This window comes from Pipistrellus hanaki (genome assembly GCF_964339955.1).
Source record: "Pipistrellus hanaki genome assembly, chromosome: 16".
Taxonomy (NCBI): Eukaryota; Metazoa; Chordata; class Mammalia; order Chiroptera; family Vespertilionidae; genus Pipistrellus; species Pipistrellus hanaki.
In genome coordinates this window covers 4,229,426-4,244,826 of record NC_140518.1, presented here as the reverse complement: position 1 = coordinate 4,244,826, position 15,401 = coordinate 4,229,426, and the positions used below count along the sequence as shown (strand labels likewise).

At 56.3% G+C, this 15,401-nt stretch overlaps 1 protein-coding gene across 1 annotated transcript in view; it reads right to left on the bottom strand.

Annotated features, from left to right (window-relative positions):
- The window catches only part of SLC39A11 (solute carrier family 39 member 11), a 143,600-nt gene that overhangs the window by 29,596 nt on the left and 98,603 nt on the right, over positions 1 to 15,401 (bottom strand). Inside the window, exon 7 of the mRNA XM_084862166.1 lies at positions 1,229 to 1,298. Coding sequence (XP_084718292.1) covers positions 1,229 to 1,298 — 70 coding nt within the window. The remainder of the gene's footprint in view (positions 1 to 1,228; positions 1,299 to 15,401) is intronic.

The following is a 15,401-nucleotide window of genomic DNA, read 5'->3' as shown; positions in this document are numbered from 1 at the left end:
AGCCTGACATGGCTTATAAGTGAGGCAAATGGGCTGAGGGGTGGACTGCCTGGGGGAGGCCTCTCTCTCGGTCTGCGCCTGTGTTACAGGGAGGCCCCCTACCCCCCCCCCCCCCAATTCCTCAGATACAGTGAGGAGAGGGACATCGGCGTTGATGTCTCGATGTCACGGGAAGTGAGGTGCCACCGACTAGAAGCCCGGCCTGAGCACAATGGTGTGGCTCCTCACCGTCCCCCTCCCCCGGACACTGCCTGACGCTGAAGCTCACCCCGTTCTAACAGAAGCCAACATCACAGGCCGTGCCTCGGGACAAGGACCCTAACTCCTGCTCCCCCCGCAACCCAATCCCCCACGCCTGGTGCTGGGAAACCGCCACAGGCGCCACGTTTCCCCACGCTGACGGGCTCGCCCACTCCCGTCTCCTCCTCCGGCACCAGGTTAAGGGCCGGAGCTGGCGGTGAGGGGAGGACCGCGCTGGGAGTCCCACAGGCAGAACGGGAAGCTGAGGACAGAAACCTCCAACCCAGGACGCATGGCGCACACGTCTGGGGCTTCGTGGAGCGGCTGGGAATGCCCCTCAGCGGCTCGGGGTGCCCGTCAGCGGCTCGGGGTGCCCCTCAGCGGCTCGGGGTGCCCGTCAGCGGCTCGGGGTGCCCGTCAGCGGCTCGGGGTGCCCGTCAGCAGCTCGGGGTGCCCGTCAGCGGCTCAGGGTGCCCCTCAGCGGCTCGGGGAGCCCCTCAGCGGCTCGGGGTGTCCCTCAGCGGCTCGGGGTGCCCCTCAGCGGCTCGGGGTGCCCGACAGCGGCTCGGGGTGCCCCTCAGCGGATCGGGGTGCCCGTCAGCGGCTCGGGGTGCCCGTCAGCGGCTCGGGGTGACCCTCAGCGGCTCGGGGTGCCCGTCAGCAGCTCGAGGTGCCCATCAGCGGCTCGGGGTGCCCGTGAGCGGCTCGGGGAGCCCCTCAGCGGCTCGGGGTGCCCGTTAGCGGCTCGGGGTGCCCGTCAGCGGCTCGGGGTGCCCGTCAGCAGCTCGAGGTGCCCCTCAGCAGCTCAGGGTGCCCCTCAGCGGCTCGGGGAGCCCCTCAGCGGCTCGGGGTGCCCGTCAGCAGCTCGGGGTGCCCGTCAGCGGCTCGGGGTGCCCCTCAGCGGCTCAGGGGGCCCCTCAGCGGCTCGGGGTGCCCCTCAGCGGCTCGGGGTGCGGGGCCGGGAGCCAGGGCAGCGGGGCAAACCTACCTGGCGCTCTCAAAGGTGGCGGACGCCGTCTTCTCCACCGCTCCGAACCCGACGCCCACAGCGAGGCCCTCTGGAACAGACAGGAGAGCGTGCGGGGTTAGGGGTGGTCTTCCCCTCCTCCCGTGCTCGCTGCCCCCACTGTCCGCTCCCGTGGCACAGTGGCTGGGGTCCAGCGTGAAGCACGGGGATGGACAAGCCGACGTGCTGAGTCCTGCCCAGTGAAACCTGTGCGCCTGCCGAGCTCACCATCATCCTGGCGGGGACAAACATGGAGCAGGCTCCTGATGGAGGGCAGAGGCCATGGGGAAGCGGGGCCCATCCCAGGGGCCTGGGGCCAGTGGGTAGAACGCACGTGAGGACACTTCTTGACCCCACAGGGAGCGCCACCTCCATCCAACAGGAAGCAGGGTCACCAGCGCGGGGCAGGCTCCAGGCCAAGGGCGCAGGGGTCGAGGGGGACCTTGTAGTGAAGAGGGGGGAGGGCAAAAGCTACTGCGTGAGCATCTCCCCTTCGGATCCAGGTCCGAGGGCAGGGACGGGGCTCGGAGAGCCTAGGGGGCTGTGAGTCTGAGGCCTGGCTCTGTGCTCTCCACAGCTGGTTGTCCTTCCCCTTTTTGTCCAGAAATGTCTGCAAAGGGAGGAGCCATGACTCCAGGGGTTGGGGGTGGATACCTGATCAACATGCTCCGGTTTGCCCGATGCACCTGACGAGCTTCAGAAAGGGGTGGGCAAGAAGAGAGCCCCAGGGAGGAGCCGGACGGGGTGAGAGTCGGATTCAAGGGGGGCTGCGCTGGGCAGGTCTAAGGGTTGCAGGCACCCGCTCCATGAGGAGGAGGAGGCCTCTGTGCCTGCAACCCCGGAGCCTTGGGCACTGCCCACGCCCACGGTCATGAGAATACAGTCAGAGGACATCGGAGATGCCTCCCATGGCCCCTGCTACCTTCAGGATGGGGTGGGGGGGGTGGGGAAATCCAGTGCTTACAAACCAACTGTCCTCAACACAGCGGAGACCACAGCCCCCTCCCCCAGGGCAGAGGTGTCAGAAGCTGGAGAGGCACTAAGCTTTGACCTGACATAAGCAGGGCCATCCCCTCCTTTGAAAAAAATCTGTGGGATCCAACTCCCTTTCCCTATACCAAGCATGTGAAACTCATGGCCCGGAACGAATATTTTTGCGAGCCAGCCAATATAACGGTACGCAAGAAACGTTTTCATAAAAATTTGTAACTTAATTTTTACAACACCCTGCCGTACATAAATATTAATAACGAACTACAATGTTCACTAATGGCTGATTGCTATCATCGTGTTGCATTCATTTCCCTTCTGCACCTTACGCATCATTTCTCTCCACTAAAACCAGCAGCGAATGTTTAGCAGCCCATGGCCATGTCGTTAGTCTTGGACTGACTTGTTTGGTGTGTGCAACAGGAAATGTTTCGCTTTCAGAGAACAAGAAAGATAGGTTTATTTGCATTACGCTTATTAATTTGTGCTTTTATTCAGTGTCTGGTACATTAATGTTCAAGAAAAATATCAACTTTTATTAAAGTGTTCTATTGTTTTACGTTAACCATGACTCATTTATTTCAGCCCTTTGTATTCAGCATGTCTCTATAGAATAAACGTACATTCCTGTGAAAATGGGAGCTATTTGCCAAAACTGGTTTGGCTCAATGGAAAGAGCGTCCGCTTGGGGACCGAAGGGTCCCCAGGTTCGATTCTGGTCAAGGACATGTACCTTGGTTGTGGGCATATCTCCAGTAGGGGGTGTGCAAGAGGCAGCTGATCGATGACTCTCTCTCATCAATGTTTCTAACTATCTCTCTCCCTTCCTCTCTGTACAAAATCAATAAAATATATTTTTTAAAAAAGAAAAGAAAAAAAGAAAAAGAAAATGGAAGCTATTTTATTCTGTGGCCCACATCCACTTACCCTTGTTAACGTGGCCCGTGGGAGCCCTTGGGTTTGACACGCTGCCCTAAGCCATGAACAACAGCTGGTTGGCTCTTTTGTTGGAGATTTTGCTCCAATTAGGGGTTTAATCTACATGGTAGTGCAGCCCGGAGCAATAGGACCCAGGGTGATTCGAAGACCGACCCTTTCCGCTTATTTAGCGTGTAGCCAGCACAGGGATTTACATTCATGCTCCACACAGCTCTGGGCCTGTCCAGCATGAACAGGCGTAGGCTGATCCTGAACCCTGTGAAAGTCGCTTACACACTTGCCATCTGCATCCTGAGAGGACGTGAGTAGCCTTGGGGGTCAGCTACATGCTCTGCAGACCCTCCACGAAGAGCCGTGTGTGCGAGAGTCAGGTGCATCTACTGGGGTGTGGCACGTGGAGAACTGAGCCCCAGACCTTGGGGGGACTATACCAGCCATGGCTGGGACGCTTTCCCTTCCAGGGAAATGGCCAGCGATGTTCCCCTGCAGACACAGACTTACGGAAGCAGGTCGCGGCACGCCGGCTATTCTTTAAGCGAGTAATGATGTATCTGTCAGTTTTATCTTCACCCTGGTGTCTGAGGTTTCCCCTCGGAGAGATTTTTTTTTTTTTTATCCCCCTCCATTCCACAAAGAGAAGTCTGACTCAGAGCGTGACCCAGGGCTGGGAGAGAGAACGTGGGAAGTTTTTCATTGGTCTCCACGGAACAGACAGAGCCCTGGACACCAGCTGGCCCGGCTCCCCCACCGCCGGTTACAGCGGCACATTTTATAGGATGCACAATTTCAGCACATTAGAAAATACAGTGCAGCAAAACATGAAAAGTCAATGACAACCATGAGTGTCTGCTCAGAACATAAAAACTTAAACCATATCTAAGATTATTGGAAAGTTTAAGACAAATTAACTCCTTGAGTAACAACACACCAAGGAAATAAGGCAGGGGCCTGCTTTCTTCCCAGATACCACCCCAACTCTTGATCTCCATGGAGAATCCTTGTATAGATGAGACAGGCAGGCTACAGTGAAAATGGTGGGCACAGCGGCCAGGGGTCTGCTCTCAGCGCCTCGGCCATTCCCGATGACCTGGAGCATGGTGCCCACCCTCGTGTGCTGTTGAGTAACTCACTCAGCACATTCCTTAGGAAGTTGGGGTGCAAGTCCAGGTGCTCAGATCTCAAGGCACAAAACAACCACATCCCACAAGGTGCCTGAGATGGGCCACTCGCCAGGAAACCAGCGGTGAGTTCTCAGGTCTGGCCACGAGCGAAATGGTGATGGTGGTGATGGAGGTGGGGTTAGCTGTATCCCTCTGTCTTAGCTTCATTTTCCTAATCTGGCAAAGGATTTCGGCAAATGTGTCCCGTGTTTTCCTGGGAGGCCAATCCTCCTAGGAAGCAGCTGGCTCCCCACATAACTAGCTGTCTATCAGAATTCAGCACCGGGGCTGCTGGACAGCGCCTCACAATCCATCCAGGAGGGCCCCTTATCTGACCTCTAACTCCCTCTTCCCCCCACTCACCCCATCCACCCCTATCCACCCTCATCCACCCCTATCCACACCCATCCACCCTCATCCACCCTCATCTACCTCCAGGAATGCCCAGGCTCCTGCTTCCTCCCAAGTAAACCTCAGTGAGGACACCAAGAGCTGTGACCGCCATTTCAATGGCAACGAGTGGTCCTGGCTGCTGCTCTGCGGGACCCATCACCATGACCCTCTGTGCCCAGGGGCTCCCAGCCAGTGGCTGAACATGGGGGGGAGGGGGGATGGATGGATTATCGTTAAAGTGCCGGCACCGTGTTTCATGGATGGATTATCGTTAAAGTACCAGCGCAGGACATGCGTCTCTTCTTAGAAACACCTTGGGCACCAGGACCTCCCTCCAACCTGAGCGAACATTCTCAGAGGAACTGTGCTGTGGTGGGAGGTCCCTCCTCCCGCCCCCTCCCTTTCCCAGGTGCCAGGTTTGCAGCGCAGGCGGAGGCTCTCCCTGCCACCTCTACTCCCTCCTCTACATCCAAATAGGCTCGTCCCTGAGCAAATCTCTTGCACATCGAATCCCTTCCTGGCTCCTGCCTCTCAGAGGCCCTGAGCTCACTCGCCATCCCATTGGCCACAAGAGCGGAACGCCCAACTAACGCCCTGGGGGCAACCTGCGCCTTACAGACCTTATAGCTCACGGTCCACAGGATCCATTCCCTAAGTGCGGACTGACCCCTGCTGATAGCAAACAGGTGCACACCCCACACGTCCGAGGCAGGCTGGCGTTCTTGGCCATACTCTGCATGCGAGTAAACCAACAGGGGTCGTCGTAAATGTACAACGTGGTTATGGTTAGTGAAGATGAAGATAACAGTAAATATCATGTAGCATTCACTCCATGTCAGGTACTGTTCCATGCTTCCATGTGCTGCTCATTTACAGAGTCCTGAGCCCGGCTGGGGTGGCTCAGTGAGTTGAGTGTTGCCCCATGCACCCGGAGATCACTGGTTCAATCCCTGGGGAGGGCACATGCCAGGGCTGCAGGCTCCATCTCCAGTGGGGAACATGCAAGAGACAAGTGATTGATATTCTCTCTCTCTCTCTCTCTCTCTCTCTCTCTCTCTCTCTCTCTCTCTCTCTCTTCCCCTCCCATCATCATTCTATAAATAAAAATATATTACAAAAAAAAAAAAGAATTCTGAAAACAGCCCTATCCTTTCTACCTTTCGGGATTTCGAGGAACCAGCACAACGCACCATGAGCCATCACTCGGGCGTTGACTGATGGGAGCTGACCTGGCGCAGGAGACGGGGAAGCCGACCACAGCTGGCCCTGCAGGCTCCCGTGTCCCAGAGCCAGCCTTGCCTGGAGGACAGAGCCTCTGGCTGAGAGGCTCCGTGTTTGATGGATGGATTATCGTTAAAGTGCCGGCAGCCACCGCTGGTTTCGCCCCCAGACACGATCAGGGACGAGACATGGCATCGGTAATAAAGCTCAGGACGGGGACTCCTAATGGAACCGACAGAGCTGTAATGTGTCCATCAGCCGCGGCAGAGGCCAACTGCAATATAGAAGCGGGGAAAATCAATGTGTGATTTACAGAGAGAGTGAGTTTTATCTCAGATGCCAAGCCACCGGGGAAAAGTTAACATCTCACACTGCGTTAATTTTAAAAAGGCAATAAACTAGTCATTAGAAAAAGGAACAAAGACCGTGTCAAAGGCCTGGGAGGACCAAAAAAACGGGCAAAAGCCTGCTCTCACCCTCACTCCCACTCTCTCCAAAAAAGGGGGGTTATCTTCCCATCCAGCACCCCTTCTCCTGCAGGGAGTGCTTTCTTCCCTCACACACACACACACACACACACCCACTCCCCTCCCCACCCTTCTCATTGAAATAAAGAATGTCCAGACACTTCTTTCTTCCTCCCGGTCGTTCACTCCCCTGGCCAGGCTCACACCGGAGATGCAAAGCTGTTGCCTGGACACCCTCCTCTCTGCGCCCTGGGCCCTGGGAGGGGCAGGCTGCGCGGTCCTGCACTGCCAGCCCCCCTCCGGGCGGCTGAGCGGGACTGGGTGCAGCAGCCACTTGGAAGGGGGGTACTTTACTCCTCACCCCCGCCTGCGCCTGCTGCCACCCCTCCGCCCAGTGAGGGCAGTGGTCAGGGTTCCCGCTCTTCACACTCACTGGTCCCTTCCTCGTTACCCCTGAGCACTGTCCAAGGTCAGGACCAGCACGTCCAAGGTCAGGACCTTCCAGTCACCAGCGCCCCAGGTTCAGCACAACGACACACATCTCTGCCCTTCCTTTTCCTTTGCGTTTATACACAACTCTCCTCACCACCACCCCCGCCTCCCCCGGTCCCAGGTCTCCGAGCTGCCTCGGGTGGGGGACCACAGCTCTACAGCCCTGCCTTGGGGATCTCCTGCGTCTCCGTGGCTCTGGGATCCATGTGTAGAAGGACGGACCCTGCTCGAGAAGATGCAGCCTGAGGCTCTGGTGGAGTGATGGGAACCAGCCCCCTCTCGTGGGGGCTCGGCTTGGGGGAGAGACAGAGAAGGCAAGCGTGGGCAAGTCGCACACTTCCCGCATGGGGGCTGGTGTTCCTCAGCCACACTGATGTCCTGCTGGTGTCAGGGCGCAGAGCCAGGCTCGTGCTGGGCGAAGGCATGAATGAAACAATGAGTGAGATGAATAGAAGAAATGAGCAGAAGAACAGAGAAGGCCCTAGTCAGTTTGGCTCAGTGGGTAGAGCATCGGCCCTTGGCCTGAAGGGGCTCAGGTGTGATTCCGGCTGCAGGCTCGATTCCCGGCACCCTGTCTCTCCCCGCCCTTCCACTCTCTCTCTAAAATACCATCGGGTGAGGATCAACAGAACAAAACAAACAGAAGACAGAGAAGAAGGAGGTGAGAGGAAAAGCACAGGTGTTCTTGAGTCACAGAGACTTGGGCAGAGACCGAGGCCCCGGCACAGCTGCTGTGTCCGGAGAGGCAGGCTTTAGCCCTGGGCTGCCCGCTGCTTCGGAATGCACCTTCCAAACGGGGGGCTCTTTCTCCGTCACCCACGTGGGATACCACGGCGTTCTGGCCGCCGCTGTGCAGCTGAGAGCACCGGTTCTGACCTGGCACCAGAGCCCTGAGCCCTCAGAACCATGGCAGCAGGACCCGGGCAGTGTTACCGCCGCGGGCCCTCGGACCCCGGAGAACCTCAGGGTTGGCCACGGACAAGGGAGACGTTTCTCCAAGGAGGGGCGGGGGCTGGAGCGCCCGGGCCCTCCCGTGGAGCCTGCCTGGGAGGCACCGCCACCTCCCATCAGCCTGGACGAGTGCTTAACACGTTTAGCCCAAGAGCAAGCGATGATGTTCACAAGGCCAGACGGGCCGGTGGGGCCAACCCGGAGCCAGAGCCCTGGGCTTCCCACGCACCTCCCTGGGCGGCCGAGCGTCTTCGGTCGCAGGACATCACAGAGTCACTGCTGGCTGCCGCTGGCCTGGATCCTGGCCGGTCCTCACGCTGCGTGGCCGCCTGGCCCGTGGGGACGCAGACGAACAAGGTGCTCGTGTAACGGGCAGCGGAGCGGAGGACAGGCCGGGCGGGGTTTTTGCAGGGGCTCGGCTGTCTGCAGGCGGACGGTCGCCACTGAAACCCCCATCTTCATGCTCTCCCGCGCTGTGCCTGGCTCCGAGGAAATTTATGACTTGGGAGCGCGGCTGGCAGCCCACCTCGCCTCGCCAGAAGGGCTTGGGGACGCCTCTGGGTAGTAAAAGCACTCGTTTCCAGGCAACCAAACGGCAGCTCTTCCGTGATAGCTCCTCGTTCGGCATAAACGGCTGCTCCGGAGCAGCCTGTCATTAAATGGGTTGAGGCTGCGTCTCCCGGGAATGACGCGATCCCGCTCAGACCCCTTGTCACCAGACAAAGGTAAACAGGCCAGTCTGAAGTCGTGCCTCGCCGGGGACCACCACGATCGCCATAATGGGGAGTGTCAGTTGACCTTACGAATCCAATCAGCAAGGCAGTGGCCCCATCGCCGGCGGACCAACAGGCCATTCTGTGGGCCCCGGTCCTTCATTTAGAAAATCTAAAAGCTTCTCTGAACAGCAAACAGCGGTCCCCGGTCTGAACATCTCCCAGCTGTCTGCATCTGGCCCTGTACCCTCGCCATTTAGGCTGGACTGCTTCCTTCCTCTTTCTAAGCCGAAGGCAGGGTCTGGCCCACGAGTCCAGGCTGGCTTGGAGCTGAGAGAATACCATCTTCTCCTCTCTCTCTCTCTCTCTCTCTCTCTCTCCTCCCCACCAGGCCTCGCACGGAAACATCTCCCCCTTTTATCCATTTCACGCTGGTTGCACCGTCTTCTGATTCCTGTCCAACTGTCAGGCATTCATCGTCCAGGGAGTAATGGAGTCTGGCTCACAGCAACCACTGACTCTGGCTAATGCTGTGTCTGTTCCTCCCCTCCCCTCACCCCAGCCCTGCTCTTCGCCCCTTTCTTTCAACAGCTCCATCCCAGCCCCGAGACCCACCTCTATAAAGCGCACCCCCACAGCACCTTGGTCTCTCCGACACCTTCTGTGGTTCTGGGCTCCACCCAAGACCCAGCCTCTTGCAGCCCAGTTTCCAGGTGGCCGAGGTGCCCCCTGGCCAGCGCCCTTCAGATGGTCCTTGGACGGCCGAGAGGAAGGCGGTCAGGATGATTCTAGCTGCCTCCAGGAGGCACTGGGGCCCAGGCCCGGGGGCCAACTAGGCGAGGTACAAAGGCGAGCTCTCTGAGCTGGGGTCCAATCAGCCCGGCAGGAAGAGCTCGGGAGACAGTTTTTCCCAAGGGCAACCTGGTGACCCGGGGCCAACCCAGTAACTTCCTGGACAGCTGCAGGGAGCCGGCTGCGAGGTCCCTGCTCATGCCAGTGGGTGACCCTCGGCTCTCCCCACATAGGAATCGCCCAGCCCTGAGCTCAAGGCCACACTCTGCCTTGAAGGACAAGCGGACTCCCTCTCTGGGTACCAGTGATGGGAGCGCCCACCCCAGAGACGGGCTAGAAATGACGGCTGAGGCTTTAGCCCGGGCTCTTGCGCTAAGGAGCATGCGATGCTTTGTATCGGCGCTGACTTCTGAACGACCCTGGCTGTCGCCACAGAACCCCTGCCCCAGCCCTTCCCCAGGCTCTAGGGCAGGTGTCGGCAACCTACGGCTCCAGAGCCGCATGCGGCTCTTTTGAAGCTTTACCGCGGCTCTGACAACTTGCAAGCCTGTGTGAAAATGAAGGTAACGTCTTATAGCCCTGATGTGCTGACACTGTGCACTGAGATTCAGGAGCAAAAATCCCATTAACCAGGTTAATTAAATATTTTAATTAGCTATTAATTTGCAAAAATATATTTTACATTGTTAAGTGAAAAAGTCATTTTTTTCTTCAGATTGACAGCTAACTGCACGATCCGGTATATAGCATTAAGGTAAGAAACAATATATGCAGTGTTATATTTGTTTTAAATGTTGCAATGGTTTTGTGGCTCCCAGGTTTTTTTTTCCTTTGGAAACGGGTCCAAGTGGCTCTTTATGTCTTAAAGGTTGCAGACCCCTGTTCTAGGGGATCTGTTACTCACGGAGCCCTGTGTTCCAGCAGATTCCGCGGGGCTGCCGGGTCTCCCCGGACCAGGCTAGTCAGAGAACTGGAAATACAGAGGGCAGGCCGCCTGCTTGGGGAGATGTGATTACAAACAGCGGGACAGGAACGCACACTTGCAAATGACAGGTGGCAGAAGAGATGACACTCAGAATCCGAGAGCCGAGGGCCGTGTCCACACAGCTCTGCAGACACAGCGGGGTTCTCAGCCTGGCCAGCTGGCCCTGGTCGCGGTCATCGGGCCGGCCACACTGACGTGGAGGCCAGTTCCGCCTCCTCAGAGCCGGCCACCAAGGTCAGTACACACACCCTGCAGGATGCACACTCTGTGCTCACACCCGCAGGGGAGCCAGCCTCATTAACATGGTTTTCCCTATCGCTCAGAGTCTGTCCAGAAGCTCTGACACTTCCCCCCCTCCCCTTCTTCTTCTTTTTTTTTTTTTTAAATATGTTCTTATTGATTTCAGAGAGGAAGGAAGAGAGAGAGAGAGAGAGAAACAGAATATCAATGAGTTGGCTGCCTCCTGCACGCCCCCTACTGGGGATCGACCCCACAACCCAGGCATGGGCCCTTGACAGGAATGGAACCTGGGACCTCCTGGTTCACAAGTCGAAGCTCAGCCACTGAACCACGCCCTCTGGGCGATGTTTTCCTTTGTTTTGACAGAAGTTGTTCTCCAGGGCAAGCCGCGTTCCCTGCATCCTTCATGGAATTTCTGCAGCGGGGACGCAGAGTCGTCAGCTCAGAAACATCATTACTGCACGAGGTCACGGCGCAGGAGGGACTCGGACAGCTGGCGGTGGGAGGGGGTGCGGGGCCTCGTGGCAGCCGCCCCATCTGGCCCGCTTATAGCGGCGGCGGCAGGATGAGTGACATATGGTCTTCGATTTTATGTCCGACTCATTGTCACTGCGGCATCTGCTTCCCCACCTCACAGCTGCCAGGAGGCTGGTGCAGCCAGACCCTTCCTCTTTGCATTCCATGTGGGTTTTCTTCCTCTCGGAGAGGAGGGTGAGGAGCAGAGGCTGGCGATACGTAGCGTTCTGGACTAAGGTGCCTGTTACAGTCCCACCCACGTGCTGCAGGGTGGTCCCGGCGTCTCCCGTGGAACGCAGAGGCCCTGGACCCCTAACGTCCTGTCACCCAGCGGTGTGTATGCTGCCCGAGCCTTCTACCCTCCTCCCTCACTTTGAACTGTATCACCGCCCACTCTCCAGACAGAACAAGAATAATATCAGGCTCCCGGCTCTAAGATCAGCTGATCACCTAGCGCCCATCTATTTTGTTTTGGCAACTGGTAGGCTGGTCCTCAAAGGCATGTTTGCCATTTTAGGAAGATAATGCTAGAGACAGAGTAAAAGCTAGAATGAGGATGTACTCACAGCAAGGCTTCCAGATAAGGGCTGTCGCACAGCCTGGGGGAGGGAAGTGAGATGATTGTCAATCAGACGGAGCCACAGGCTCCCAGGGTGCCAGCCACACGGGGGCCACGCTCAGGAGGCTCACTTTAAGAAGTCCTGTACGGAGCAAGCGTCTCCCGTTAGCCGCAGGCCCCACTCCTCCCTATCGCCTTTCACCAGCTGCCGAGCCTTAGTTACATGAGCTTGCCCGGTCCACGAAGGCATTTCTTTTTCTAACCCTGGGACTGAACAAACTTTTTCTTTAACAGAATACAGAGGATTTGAGGACAGAATGGACTGTGGAAACAGCTAAGGGAGGGAAGGGATTAAAGATAACAGATTTCTGGCTTTTCAGGAGGAAGTGCCTGTCGGGCAATGTGCTCACGGTTCTGTCTGAACGAATGTGTACAGGAAGGGGTAAGCAGCCGTGGTAGCCACGCTGTGCTTCTCAGTCTGAATCCCACATCCTTTCCGAACCTCCCAAGGGCGGGGCCAGCAGAAGCAACACCGGCTGCTCTGCAAACGTGAATCAGGCCTGGCCGTTCCCCAAACTGAGCCCCACCCCCGGCGAGCTGTGCAGGCCGCACAGGGATCCAGACAGAGCCTGGGGCCGGGGAGCGAGCTTGAGAGACCACGTCTTGCCTCCGCCTGGTGACAGCAGCTTTCAAATCTAGGTCGCGGTGAGCACCGGCTGGGCCTGCATGCGTGGCCGTCTCCCAGGGCGCCGCGCCCACGTGGGGAGATGGGATGGCCCCTTGGCGCTCATGGCCCCTGGGAACAGTCATCACACGCCGCTCACGGCGGGTCTCAGCGCCTCCGTTCACCCAGAAAGAGGAAATTCAAACTCCTGCTTCTAACGAAGCGTGACTAACACCCCGTCTGCCTCCCACTGCTCTCGAGATGAAACACGGAATACTGAGGGGGTCCCAGGGGGCCCTGGGGCCTCAGCTCCGGCTGCAGCTTCATCTCCAGCCCCTCTGCTCGCTCCTCCGCACCCAGCTGCCGGGGCCTTGCTTCCGTTATCTCCAGATTAGCTTTCGGTATTTCTCTTTCTCCGGGAAGGCATCTCTCAGGAGGTGAGGGATCTGGGCTGATCAGTCGGATTGACTCGCAGGCTTTACCAAGCTCACTGGCAGCCCCTGGAGATGCGGCTGGGGTGGTGGGAGAGCCCGGGGAACTGCGCATCCGTCACCTTTGCGGGGTGGGCTCCAAAGGTCGGCGTCTGGAGGCCATTTATCAGGGAGCCTCCGGTTTCTCCAGCGGAGGTCCTTCCTTTCTTCCCCGAGGACATGACACCCTCACTCTTGGCTTCACTAGTCCCTGTCCACTGGGACCACCACCTTCCATTCCTCCCGCCCCCCGCGCCGGCCCTCTCCTGCGATGCACTAGCCAGATGAGCCCGGTTCCTTTACCCGGAAAATAAAGGAATGTCCCGCTGTGTCCCAGAGATGTGACTGTCCAGGTGTTGGGTGTGGGATAAAGATCTAAACACTCCTGAAACAGGTGACTGTCAGCTGTCCTGCTGGCTGTCCCATCACATCCAAGCTTCCAAGCTACTTCCAGCTTCCAAGCTACTCCTATCCTCCATGCTACTCCCAGCCTCCACGCTACTTCCAGCCTCCACACTACTCCCAGCCTCCAAGCTACTCCCAGCCTCCATGCTACTCCCAGCCTCCACACTACTCCCAGCCTCCAAGCCTCCACACTACTCCCAACCTCTAGGCTACACACACACACACACACACACACACACACACACACTAGTCCAAACGTTCATTGGGGTTTCCTCCTGAGAGCCCCTAACTGGAAAACCACAGTATCCATCTACAGCAGATGGCATACATGGCGGCATGCAAACACAACAGAATGCTACATAGCTCATCATCGTCATCATCATCAACTAACATAACAACCCCGAGGTAAATCTCGGAGCCAAAGAAGCCAGATACAGACCGGAACATTTGGTGTGATTCCATTAAATGATATTCAAGACCAGGCAAAACCTATCCATGCGAAGCCAGTTAGGATAGCTGTTACCTCTTAGGGGCAGCAGTGCTTGGGAAAGGCTCTGAGAAATATTTTGCATCTTGGTCTGAATAGCGGTCCCAGAGACGTAGAGATATAAAAATCCTTTGAGATGTGTTTAGGATTTGTCTGACTGTACATGTGTGATAACCTGATTTCAGAAATAAGAAGAAAATGAAGCGTCCCTGCATGTCATCTTAAAGCTTTGTTGGAAAGGTTTTCTGGGGGTGGAAAAGATCGATTATCTTTTTAGAAGCCTGCCTGGACCTTAGGGTCAGGGGCGGGCCGGGCGTCTCTGCATATCCCAGCTGCCGCGTTTGAGATGTCGGACCTAAAATACAAAGCTCAGCCCTCCTTTGTCCCCAGCTCTGCTGTGAGGCGGGGCCTCTGCCAGGTCACATTCCTATGAGCTTCAATTCCTCTTAAAACTCGGAGGTCCATCCCAATTCTAAAATTCTTTGACTACTGGGGAAAAAATGAGATTAAAAAAAAACCACACAAACAAAACAAAAATACAAAACACCACAGGTAATGTCTCTCTCCTCCCTGTCAGACACACACTTTCCGGCTCCGACCCGCCCACCGCTGACTGGACGATACGCTCTGGGGGCCGGAGACCTCACCATCTCCTCTTGTTCTCCACTCGCTCGGGGAGGCGAATGCAGCCGGCGCTGTTAGATGAAAAGAGCCTTATTTTTGCCATAAAATACATCAGATCTAGAGCAAAGCCTTATATCTATAAAGCGACGAAATTGCACCCACAATAGAAATTCTGTCAGCAAAGCTGTGTAACAGTCCCAGGCTTTGGAGAGAGTTAATATTTCCACCAGCCAGCTTAATGGGCCCCGGATAAACTGCCTTCCCCCCACAGTCCAGACTTCGGCCAGGAAAAAACAAGACTACACGTAAGATGTTTGGAGAGAAAACTGCTTCCCAAGGTCATCTTATTAAACCGGTGACCCGACCGGGGTCATCTTATTCAACCAAGACCAAGGTCATCTTATTAAACCGGTGACCGGGGTCATCTTATTTAACCATGGCCAAGGCCATCTTATTTAACCATGGCCAAGCCATCTTATTTAACCATGGCCAAGGTCATCTTATTTAACCATGGCCAAGGTCATCTTATTTAACCATGGCCAAGGTCATCTTATTTAACCAATGGCCAAGGTCATCTTATTTAACCATGGCCAAGGCCATCTTATTTAACCAATGACCAAGGCCATCTTATTTAACCATGGCCGAGGCCATCTCATTTAGCTGGAGCCACTTCTTAGGGAAGACAAGCATCGGGTCATCTTATTTAACCAAGGCCAAGGTCATCTTATTAAACCGGTGACCGGGGTCATCTTATTTAACCATGGCCAAGGCCATCTTATTTAACCAGTGACTGAGGTCATCTTATTTAACCATGGCCGAGGCCATCTTATTTAGCTGGAGCCACTTCTTAGGGAAGACAAGCATTGGGCCATCAATCTGATGGCTGGCAGCCGTTTGCCTTCAGCACAGCATCCTCAAGATGAGGAATTATCACCACTGCACCCGGACACTTTGGATGCTGCTTCAAATCACAGCAACAGTAAAAATTCATGAGAATATGAAGGGCTTAGAATCTAGAGGGGAGGGTTGGATACGATCTGTTGTGACGATGCCTGCGCAATTTAATTGCATCTGTAAGATGGAAAAC